The sequence below is a fragment of the Micromesistius poutassou genome, assembly GCF_964030765.1.
Source record: "Micromesistius poutassou genome assembly, chromosome: 20".
NCBI classification, from domain to species: Eukaryota; Metazoa; Chordata; class Actinopteri; order Gadiformes; family Gadidae; genus Micromesistius; species Micromesistius poutassou.
The window spans coordinates 2604497-2616996 of NC_140290.1; the positions used below are offsets into that span (position 1 = coordinate 2604497).

Here is a 12500-nt window from a genome sequence, read left to right on the forward strand (position 1 = left end):
TGTTTCTACTTCGAGTGCTTCAAGCTGTGTGTGTGTGTGTGTGTGTGTGTGTGTGTGTGTGTGTGTGTGTGTGTGTGTGTGTGTGTGTGTGTGTGTGTGTGTGTGTGTGTGTGTGTGTGTGTGTGTGTGTGCATTCCCGTGACATGCACTATAGTACTATATCTGGGGCTACATGTCTTTCTTAAAGTGTCCTTCTCCCTGATTTCTTTGTTCTCTATAAAAGCCGAGTTGGCCAATGAGCCCCGAGCTATCGATGGCGCTGCTGTCATCCCGCATCACAGATGTAGAAGGCACTCATGCAAACAGCACTAGAGCACACTGGTTCACAGCCTGTCGCGGTGCAATCCATTAAATCACAAAACGTCTGCACCATGTCAAATAAACAATTCACGTAGAAAATTCACGTAGTTCACTGAATCACTGTTAATTCTTTGGGGGGGGGGGGGAAATTGGACAATGTAATTTTGCAGCAAAGCATCATAAGATGGTAGCGTAAGTCTGGGATATAAATCGGAAAGGCCCGGTGCTGCTAGGTCTCCAGAGGATGTTTTGGCACCTAGATAATTATCTGCACAGCAGGGGGGGTAAAATGGAATCCTGCGGTGGTCGACATTAATTGCTGCATGTCACTAGAGAGAGAGAGAGAGAGAGAGAGAGAGAGAGAGAGAGAGAGAGAGAGAGAGAGAGAGAGAGAGAGAGAGAGAGAGAGAGAGAGAGAGAGAGAGAGAGAGAGAGAGAGAGAGAGAGAGAGAGAGAGAGAGAGAGAGAGAGAGAGAGAGAGAGAGTGAGTGTGAGTCTCTTAAGGAGGGAAGAGGGACACACACTTGACACTCGGGAGAGGGGGAGGGTTTAAGGGAAAGACGCAGGCTGAAGTGAGAAATCAGAAAGTATTTACCACTGATCCCATAAGGCCCCCGGAGCTAGAGGGAGGCGGGAGGCACGGCCGGGGAGAATGACTGGCTCTGGGCGGCCGCAGGAAGTGTACGCTACTATAAGAGGATTCCACCCTCGCTCGCTCTTCCTCTGACGCATGCACGCGCACACACACACACACACACACACACACACACACACACACACACACACACACACACACACACACACACACACACACACACACACACACACACACACACTGGAGACACAAACCACAGACTCCCTTGAGAGGTGTGTGTGTGTGTGTGTGTGTGTGTGTGTGTGTGTGTGTGGGTAGTATAACAGGGAACACCCTGATTATAAGTTACATGCATCCGCTCTCATGCTGTGGAGGGAGATCGTCGTGGGAGGCAGTGATGACCGCACAATAAACAGAGGGAGGGGAAACTTGACGTGACAGGATTTGGGGATCATTGGGCCAGAAGCAAAAACTTGCAAGACCCCAAAAAGAGTCGGGGGGGAAAATAAAACTAGACTAGCAAAGGACAGAACAGACAATGCGATGGCTGATGGCTAATTCAACTTGAAAGCATGTTGTATGCCAGCCTCTTCTCTCCTGTTCTGCACCCCCATTGAACTTCTCATTTGCTGTTCGCTTTGTGCAAAGAAACAAAACAAGGAGCTTTTTCCACCGAGGCCCCGGGTCGTTTCGACTGGTTATTATTGTGAAGAGTGGCCGTTTGGCCGTCTGGCCGTTGGTTAGCACAGTTTTCCAAAAGCTTTTGAGTGATGCCGTGTGGGTCGGGTTGGGTTATTCGTGCGCCTGAGTCAGCCCTGGCAGCGTCTTGACACGTAATTATGGTTTAATATGGTTGCACGGTCTTAATGTACGATAGCTACCCAGGGCCTTGTACCCCCTCTGAAATAGTTTCTAACATTTCATTAAAAATTTCTGTCTTAGGCATTATTTATGCATGTACTATAACGAGGTAACATGAAGTTAAACATTTGCTATCGTTCAGTTACTTCATTTAAGGTGGTGGAGCAGGACAGTTTGTCTCCGATGTTGTGATTGTTGTGAAGGCGTAATGCAGGTGGATATTAAAGGGTGCGCGAGTGTGTGTGTGTGTGTGTGTGTGTGTGTGTGTGTGTGGTTCTCACATCCTGTACCACAAGACAAAGAAAAGCAGTCGCTGTCATAATAACTGTGCTTCTCGAATGCTTTCTTTCCCCTGGACTAGCTCTCGATCCCATTGGTCCGTTCACTTCCTGACTGGAAGTAGAAAAAACGGGGCTTGGACGTCTGGGCTCGTGTGTGGTAAGCGTGTGTGGACCGGAAGTGAAGTCATTGTTGACTGGAGGAGTGTTCGGGCGTGTATGCGTTAAGTCTCTCATACCAGTTTGGTTCTACTTGCTCGAGACTGAATTCCCTCCGCTGGCTCGACAAGTTAGGTAAGATCTCTAAGTTTCCACAGGAAGGAGTCGATGGAGGTAGTTCAGCTCTGTAGATGTTTATCAGCATGAATGGAGTAATACGCCGGGGGTGGTATCTGTGTTTGAGACTTTGTTTCACCCTGCCAGGTGTGTTCTTATGAGTTGAACTTTGGAGGTTAACTTCTCATAGAATCTGGTCTTGGCTAATGTCTTTTTTCTTGTTTTTTGTCTCCTATCTGATCTGTTGATTTTTTTTATTTTTATTTTTTGTAACCCACTCAAACCACATTTGAGTGGTTTGAGTGACGTGTTTGATATGTTTGAGTGAAACATACATTTGGTGAGTTGTTTACATCTAGCCCGGTATGTGTAATATGTTGTACCGCTTCCAACTCAGCCTGTTCCGTGGTATTCAGAGAACCAACCGCCAAGTAAACCTAGTCATTTTTTATGGGGGATTATCAGATTAGTTTGTGATAAACACGTCTGAAGTTTGAACCATGGTGAGCTCGTTTCGAGAGAGCGTGTTTTTGGAGTGGTGGGATTTCGGTGTGAATGAGTTGACAACGGAGCTAGCTCACAGGAACAGGTTTTGTGAAACTGCGTTGCACAACCCTTCTCCACAAAGTCGTCCCTCTGCACTGAATAGTGGGCACTGCTGCTACGCCAACATGTTGTGTTGTTCAAACTGTACGTGTGAGACTCTGCACTACTCGCTTGGGGCAAAAGGGTTGATGTCATCGTTAGATAAGATCAATAGGTTAACACGCTTGTGTGTGTGTGTGTGTGTGTTTTTCTTTCTAAAGCAAGTTGAATGAGATTGCCTGTTTGATTCATTATGTATGTACTTGTATGATCCTGCACAATATCTGCATTGTATCTTCAGGGTTAAAAGCACTTATTGTATGGCGCTTTGGAAGTGTAACGTAATATGTTTACTGCCCTTGTCCCCGCTCCACTTGCGGTCTCGTCACCATCGAAGTCTCTGTTTATCCACACCATCCATCGCCGGCTCTCTTCCTCTTCGAATTACCCAGAAACCTTCACCTTCCCCTCGACCACTCACATCCTGTTGTCCGCCACACCGCCGCTGTCTACCTCTACCTCATTCCATCCTATCCAGCTCACCTTCACCAATTCCACCCTTTGTGCCCTGGATCAGAGTTGAGTCAGGCCGTGTGTGTGGTCAGTGCATGTGCACTGTTCGTGCATGCACATCATTGGCATGTGCATGCCGTGCGAGGCTAAACGTGAGCTTAACGGTAGACACGCATCTGATGCTTCTTCATTAGAGACGATGTGGTCATGGCCTCATTTGATTTTCCTCCACTTTTATTGCTAATACAGTCCATCACGACATGCAGCGCCGGAGAGGACGTTCGGCTGCCTGTCGTGACGTCGTTGCAGTTAGTCTCAATGCCTCAGAGTCAGAGTTCTCTTATTTCTGTATGCGTTTGTTTTTCCACAAATTGCCACAAGCTGAGGTCCAGCCCTTCTCCCCAATGTGGATTTGGGGCTTCACCTAGAGTCTATAGTTTGTGTGTGTTCACTAGGGGTGTAACGATACGCTAAAGTCACGATTCGGTACGTTCCTCGGTTTTTATGTCACGGTTCTGTATGTTTTTCGGTACAGCGTTTTTTCTTTTTTTTTTATTAAACAATTTTTTTTTATTTGATTTTGATTTTATTCAATTGTATCAAAGAAATGCCTTACACAAATGAAAAGACATTAAATACAATTGAGGATAAAAACACAATAATGTCCAGGACTTATTTCCATTGTGGTCCTCAACACAAAACATCAGGACAAGACAAGGCAGTCACAGAGTGTGATAATCAATTAAAAAAAAAAAAACGTTTTTAATTTTTTTTTTTTTTTCTCGGTACATACCGAAATGAAACGTGCATCAAACTGTTAGACCCGTATCGGAAAAAATTGGTACGAAATACGGGTTGCGTATCGCTACACCCCTACTCTTCACTTTTGTGCGACAGTCACAAGACAGTCACTTCCTCATTTTGGACGGCAGGCTCTGTTTGCGTGGAAGCTGGATGTATATGTTGTGCACTACATTCGTGGCTCGATATTTTCAGAAAGGCAATCTGAAAATGTAACTCCCGAATGGAAAGGCTGGCTTTGAGCTTTCGATAAAAACAATCACAATGCCCTTGCGCTCAGCCCACTAGAGCAGCAGGGGCCGTAGGCAAATCACATGCTGCATTTACAAGGTTTTCCTCAGTAAAATGTGCTTGCGTTTTGTAAAAGGTGTGTGTGTGTGTGTGTGTGTGTGTGTGTGTGTGTGTGTGTGTGTGTGTGTGTGTGTGTGTGTGTGTGTGTGTGTGTGTGTGTGTGTGTGTGTGTGTGTGTGTGTGTGTGTGTGTGTGTGTGGAGGAAGCAGTCCTAGCCAGCCTGAGTCATCGGCTCTCTTCCACCACAGCTCTTTCTGCTGAACCGAGTCCCTCCACCGCCAGGCAGATCCAGACCTACCTAGTGCCATACCCTCCTCATACGCACCCTCAAGTAAACCACCACACTCCACGCACTAGTCTGCCATGAACTAAAACCCACACCCGGGGACGATGTGTTCACTAATATGAGAATAATTCTGCAGTGGACATAGTTCTGTGGATTACCTGACTCCCTCTTTTCCCCCCTCGTCGCCTTTCCATTTAATTCCATCAGCGTTGAGGTTGAGCCTATAAATACACCCAGTGAGGCTGTGGGACACGATGCATAGGAGAAGCGGATTTATTGGATGTGTGGTGGATTATGAGGAGGATATGAGGGGTCCCCAGGGACAATGGATGTGTACTGTACATGAGGTGGGATACCATGGAGACGCCATCGCGAATAGCAGGGTGAAAAAAATGATTGGACCCAAGGAGCCGATCAGCTCGTCATACTGGATCTGGTCTGTAAATGCACGGCGAGTTGTTGTTGTTGTTGTGCAAAGCTTTTGTGTGTATCGCTCTCGATTCACAAGGAAGTAGGTCCATACTAAGTCTGGGGAAACATTTCTTTGTATCGGAATGACAAACAAGTCGAAGGGCACGTTATTGTTTTTGGTGTGTGTGTGTGTGTGTGTGTGTGTGTGTGTGTGTGTGTGTGTGTGTGTGTGTGTGTGTGTGTGTGTGTGTGTGTGTGTGTGTGTGTGTGTGTGTGTGTGTGTGTGTGTGTGTGTGTGTGTGTTACACTCACCGGCATGTCACAAGAACTTCTTAGACTGATTACATTCTTCAGTCACTCATTCTTCAGCCTGTACTCATGATGCTGTTATGACACACAGGGCTGTTTCTGGTCATGTTCTCCATCTGTCATCATTACACACACACACACTACACACACACACACACCACACACTACACACTACACACACACCAAACACATGCAGCCTCTGGTTCCCAAACATGGACTTTTTGATAGCACTAGTTAGATTCCTTCGCCTGCAGTCTCCAAACAAACAAGGACAACCGCAGTACACACACACACACACACACACACACACACACACACACACACACACACACACACACACACACACACACACACACACACACACACACACTCTCTCTTTTCATCGGGACTGCCGTATCGCCAGGGTAACGAACCAAACAGTTGTGTGCAGACAGCGTGGGAGGGGTTGACGGAGCGATGGCGGTAGACGGACACACAGACAGGCGGGTGGAGGGCAGCAGTCAAAAGTGTACCTGAAATGCACTTGCGTCATCAAGTCACCAGCACTCAAGGCAAACTCAGCCCCCCCCACACACACACACACACACACACACACACCCCCCCCCACACCACCTACACGCAATCATATACGCCTGGTCTCTCTCCTCCTTCATCCTGTACTGTGTGTATGGGGTCTGCGGTAGTTTTAAAATATCCCCTGCGTTGCCAGGATACCACTGTTTGTCACAAGTTGTGTGTGTGTGCGTGCTCGTCGGGAGCTGGCGGTCTGGCCGTCTGGCCGTCTGGCGGTTCCATACGGGCAAACGGTGACGGTGAGGCTCCTGTCCGCTGGTCCCCAGCAGCAGTCAGGGCAGTCACATCCAGCTCGGTTGCCACAGCGATGGCCTGGCTGGTCGGATGGGAGGCTGTGGTTCTGCATGATTAATCTCGGTGTGTGTGTGTGTGTGTGTGTGTGTGTGTGTGTGTGTGTGTGTGTGTGTGTGTGTGTGTGTGTGTGTGTGTGTGTGTGTGTGTGTGTGTGTGTGTGTGTGTGTGTGTTTAAACAAACGTTTGTTTCTCTTTCTCCTCCCTCAGGTAGATGCAGCCCTGCTGCAGATGAGGAAGGATGCTGGCTATGGACCAAGGGGTGGTGGAGGAGTGGCTGTCCGAATATAAGGTGCGTGTGTGTGTGTGTCCGTGTGTGTGTGCGTGTGTGCAAAGGCATCCTTGGTTACCATATTTGGCAGACAGACTTGTAGCCACACCCGCCCCTGTGTGGCTACAATCAGTGCACACCATCTGTCTGAGGCACGCACGCTCTTAAAAGACCCGAGACTTGATCAGGGGTTTTTATCTCAGAGCAGTGCTCAACCGCATCATCAATATTTGAGCGACTCTCGTCCATTAGAGAGAGTCCGTCCTTGAGTTGGAGAGAAGACACTCTGTTGATCTCTCCGGCGGGATCTCCTTAATGGCCCCTCTGGGATGGATATTACAACGTGTTTGTGCATCATTTGGTCCCGCAGAAGTTGGTTTACTGTGTGTGTGTGTGTGTGTGTGTGTGTGTGTGTGTGTGTGTGTGTGTGTGTGTGTGTGTGTGTGTGTGTGTGTGTGTGTGTGTGTGTGTGTGTGTGTGTGTGTGTGTGTGTGTGTGTGTGTGTGTGTGTGTTTCAGACGCTACCTGACAATGCTGTGTCCAACTATGCTGCTTCATTGAAAGACAAAGGAGCACTGGTGCCCGCACTTTACAAAGTCATCCGGGAGAACTACAGCGACGTATGCGCACACACACACACACACACACACACACTTACACACACTTACACACACCACAATTAAAATATGATATACATACTGTACGTCCAGAAGTGGTCAAAGTTAAACACATTGGTTCATCCATACGATCCTTTCCCTTGAATACATCACACCATTTTGTCAGCGGTTGAGCTCAGTTGTGACTTTGTGTGTGTGTGTGTGTGTGTGTGTCCGTGTGTCCGTCCGTCCTCTACCCCCGGGTTATGCCCCAGTTGCTGGAGCCCGTGTGCCACCAGCTGTTTGAGTTCTACCGGAGCGGCGAGCCGCGGTTGCAGCGCTTCACCCTGCAGTTCCTCCCCGAGCTGCTGTGGAGCCTGCTGTCGGCCAGCTCGGCCCGGGACCCCCACACCTCGGGCTGCATCGAGGCGCTGCTGCTGGGCGTCTACAACCTGGTAGGCTGGTGGCCGGGGGGGCGGGGGGGGGCTAAACATGGGAGGAGACACACACTGTAGGCCTTTTTACACTGCAGAGCCGGTTGAAACCGAGGGGGTGAAATCCCCCCCGTCCGTCACAGCGCCGGCTCTCTTGGTTCACGGGAGAAGGAGTCTAGACCTCGTTAGAGTAATTAGCGTACTCCCGAATGTTTTTATTTTTTTATGAATGAAGACACCCGCATGCAAGAATGAGTTCACGTCTGAGTGTAGGCTACAAACACCATTAACTATTTACAAGTGCAGAAGCGCCAACGCATTCTTTATTTTGCTGACCGTTTGTATTTCATCCCGACAAAAGCCTCGTAAGGAAAGTTCCTCTGCGTCTTTCTCGTAGATCGCACCGTCTTTCAACATCGCGTCATTGAACAAAAATCTATTCCCCTTCTCTGTATGCGTTTGATCATTTATTCTTTCTCTTCATAAACACGTACTGGTACCAGTGACGTGATGATCTTAAATTGGCGTGTGTGTTAGTGTGATCAACAGAAAGTATTCACTCCAAAGATCACTCTCACTCTCTCTGTCAATGGCAAAATAAAACTAACAGGAGAATGCAATCACACATATGACCACTACTATGACCGCCTAAGCCCCGGTGAACACGCCCACCAGCTAAAGTGAGAGCCTAGTTAGCGACACAAGACCATAGAACATGTAGAATAAAGGAAACGTGGCTCTCACACAGAGGTCCCGGGAGCGACCGGGAGCGGCGGGAATGACCTGTACCAGGTCATTGCAAAGCCGCTTTGGATAAAAACTTCTGCTAAATAACTAAATAGTAAAAAGTCAAATATGAGAATCCCTCTTGGGTAAGGATGTTATAAAAGTGAATATCAAAATGATGCATCCTTTTATTTCATGAATGGCACATCTGAGAATGAGAATGAGGAGGAGGAGATGAGGAAGATGGAGTTGTTCACCTCTACAATGGCCTCAGCATATCATAGTAGGACATAGGAGTGTCACTTTTGAGAAAAATCTAGTTTGAAAGGATACCGAATATCAAGCAATGTATTTAAATATATTTTAATACCGTAACAGAGATTCAATCAAATTTATTATAGAGACAAGAGGAGCCCTAAACAGGACATAGGCCATATCCTGTCTGAAAAATGATCATATTTTGAAACAGGTTAACAACTCAAAATCAATATCAAGTGACACTATGCATATCACAAAATAGAAAGAAACTGAATCAGAACTGCACCGCGCAAACATCGACGTCCAAAACAGGCGACAGCAGCAGAGTACCAAGGCCTATAGCCTATCTGCAATAAATGAATTTCTTAATGTCGTTTGCTAAAAACACCAATCTGTCAACTTGATCTGAATCAAGTGCAGCTCTCTTTTTAATGCACGATGTTCACATGCGTCAGAGAACACGCGTTGGTAGCGCACAGACGTGCCTGGCACACACAGGGGTTTGCATGTCTATGTTCAGAGAAGCGGGTATATGTTGCAGCCCGTGTGGCTCTCCACCAATGCAGCGTGTTGCTGCTTGCGGCGATGACTTGGGGTCGCAATTTTCCGCTCAGGCTGGCTGCTCCGTGCGTTATCCGTTTTCGGAACAGGTTATACTGTTCGCTTGATTAGCGCACCCGCTACTGCGGTGAGATTGCAAACAATAAATACCAAACGGTCTAATCATAGACTGTAAAGAACGCGCTGCACAACATGGCACCTTAAAGAACGATTTGTTTATATAGATATATTCAAGTGGGGATATTGCATGTCATATTTGAATGCATATTCGAATATCGATAAAGTGACAGTGCCCCAGTAGGTCAGCTGTCACCTCTCATAGCCGACTGGCCTCTCTTATTCTACTTGACATTAGCTGGCACAGTGGGTAGCCCACCGCCCCCCCCCCAACCCACCCCCACCCCACCCCCACCCCCCGGTAGAAACACAGTCAGGGATGATGCACACACACGCACGGATGCACCCGCTTACACAAGCTCGCCCACATATGAACAAGCATGCCCGCGTGTTCCACCCTAGAGGCAGTACGCACTGGGTCACGCTGGAGAGCACCGTGGAGGAGGCCGATTCAACGCCATTCATTGCAGAGCCTTCCTGTAATGCGCTCTACCAGGGTCTGCCATCTAAGTACGGCTCTGGTTGTTTGTGTTTGTTTCGTTTGCAGGAAATTGTCGATAAAGATGGACAGAGTAAAGTGTTGTCCTTTACCGTCCCTTCGCTCTCAAAGCCATCAGTGTACCATGAGGTCAGACACGCACACACACACACACGCACGCACGCACACACGCACGCTCTATTATTATTATATGTTCTTAAAGACACACCTTTTAAATGACAGGTTCTGTTTGTCCCCTCCCCAAAGCCTTCAACCATTGGCTCCATGGCCCTGACGGAAGGTGCTCTGGCCAATCACGGGCTTAGCAGGGTGGTGTACAGCGGGCCCCACATCCAGAGAGAGAACTTCACCGCTCAGAATAGGTGGGTCCATGTTCCTCCAGTGGAGCCAAAGCCTCTGGTGTATATATATATATATATATATATATATATATATAGCATATAATTACTATGTTAATTACACCGTTTTTATTATGTAACCGAAACGTACTATTACGTACATGACGTTTTAATATATCACTTCTGATTTGTTTATAGTGGAATTAAATGTCATAACTACTTGGATATGCATATATTTTGATTGTATTGCACTTGACACTTGAAAGATTGGACACTGTGTGTGTGTGTGTGTGTGTGTGTGTGTGTGTGTGTGTGTGTGTGTGTGTGTGTGTGTGTGTGTGTGTGTGTGTGTGTGTGTGTGTGTGTGTGTGTGTGTGTGTGTGTGTGTGTGTGTGTGTGTGTCTCTGTGTCTGTGTGTGTGTGTGTGTGCGTGTGTCTGTCTGTGTGTGTGTGTGTGTGCGTGTGTCTCTGTGTCTGTGTGTGTGTCTCTGTATGTGTATGTGTGTGTCTGTTTAGGTTTGAGGTGTTGACCTTTCTCCTGCTGTGCTACAACGCTGCTCTCAGCTACATGACCCCCTCCTCTCTCCAGTCTCTCTGCCTGCTCAGCTCTAGGTAACACACACACACACACACACACACACACACACACACACACACACACACACACACACACACACACACACACACACACACACACACACACACAATCTGTTTTCACTGGAATTGATTTATTTAGTGTGCATGGTGGCCCCCCGTGTCTCTATAAAGGGCTCATCTGAGGTAATGAAAACAAATTACACAATACTGAATATTACGCTCCATTTCAGCCGAGTCTGGTCCGCTAGATGCCACTCACGTCTACACACTGCGTCTGTTTAGATTAAGGGAATTTATATTATAATGCATTTAATGGACCTGTATTGTAGAAGTCCTACGTGTAATTTAATATTTGAGGTCTTTTGATACAGTGACATCAACGTGTCCACCTACACTCCGTCACTCCACACCCAGAGTGACGGTGAGAGTCCTAACCCTATTTTTTTTATTTTTTAATTTCCATTATTTCGATTGGATGCCTGCCCAGGGTCTGTATATGCGGTTACCCGCGGCAACAGCTGCGGCGCTACAAAGGCATCAGCTCCCGACTGACCGTCACGTCCGAGTTCCTGGTCCAGCTCATCACAGGGATCCACTACGCCTTGTGGGTGGAACACACACACACTCACACACTCACGCACTCACACACACTCACACTCACTCACTCACTCACACACACACACACACACACTCACTCACTCACTCACTCACTCACTCACTCACTCACTCACTCACTCACTCACTCACTCACTCACTCACTCACTCACTCACTCACTGCTATACTAAATGTGTGTGTGGTTCTGCAGGTGTAACGGAGATGTAGAGGTGGGTTCCAAAGCGCTCGATGACGTTCTGTACCGGGCTCAGTTAGAACTCTTTCCAGAAGCTTTGCTGGTGAGTGCCAATACATTTTTTTTTTTATATATATATATATATATATATATATAGTTATCTGTTGTCCCCCTATGTATGTGTATGTGTGTCGCCATGCTTGTAATGCATTGATTGGTTTCTCGTGTGTGTGTGTGTGTGTGCATGTGTGTGTGCGTGCGTGTGTGTCGGAGACTGCGGGCCCCTATGTAATCCCTGGAGATTATTTGCATGCCATCTACTTGGTTTCCGCTCAGCCCTAATCCCGGAGTGTCCCTGGGAGCAGGAGGGCTTGACCCTAAGACTGCGCGGTAGAGCGCCGGCCCAGGTGCCTCAGGTCCACCACCAAGGGCGGACCTGAGGCTGGTACACACGCCCTTCTCAAAGACATCGAGGCTTCAAATGAATTGACGACTATCTTGGATTATGAATCCACGATGGGAAATGCGAGTGTCAGCGCTAGGACAGCGTAACGTGTTCACTTGATTTGATTCAATTTATTTCAGACATATCAAAAATACAAAACAAAAATGAAAAGCATGAAAATACAATCAACAAAAACAAAAAAATGTTTAAATTATTTCACAAAAAAGAAAACAAATTACATATATTAATATGATATGCCTGAAAAGGAGTAGGAAGAAGTGTAAACTTATTTAAACCTACCCCTTTTTCACAGCTCAAATTATTAATATTGTTTTTTTAATTTTTTTATTATTATATTAGCTTCTCGTATTGTTGAGAAAACACTTGAGAAAACTTTTTTTTTTGACCTGTTTATATTTGTGGGAAAAGAAGGAAAAAAAATATATAATACGCTTATTAGCCAGCCGATTTATTTTTTTGCATAAATCTTTTCTCGG

The 12500-nt window shown here is 46.9% G+C and overlaps 1 protein-coding gene across 4 annotated transcripts in view; it reads left to right on the forward strand.

Annotated features, from left to right (window-relative positions):
- The window catches only part of hycc1 (hyccin PI4KA lipid kinase complex subunit 1), a 19921-nt gene that overhangs the window by 1041 nt on the left and 6380 nt on the right, over positions 1-12500 (forward strand). For 3 of the 4 annotated variants that reach the window (XM_084484392.1, XM_084484394.1, XM_084484393.1), the window contains 8 exons: positions 6581-6662; positions 7160-7261; positions 7513-7692; positions 9881-9961; positions 10079-10194; positions 10687-10782; positions 11255-11371; positions 11574-11661. In XM_084484392.1, the coding sequence (XP_084340518.1) occupies positions 6612-6662; positions 7160-7261; positions 7513-7692; positions 9881-9961; positions 10079-10194; positions 10687-10782; positions 11255-11371; positions 11574-11661 (831 nt within the window). In that variant the 5' untranslated portion in view covers positions 6581-6611. Of the gene's footprint in view, positions 1-2087; positions 2329-6580; positions 6663-7159; positions 7262-7512; positions 7693-9880; positions 9962-10078; positions 10195-10686; positions 10783-11254; positions 11372-11573; positions 11662-12500 lie in introns of those variants that run through there. The other variant, XM_084484395.1, reaches the window with a different exon arrangement.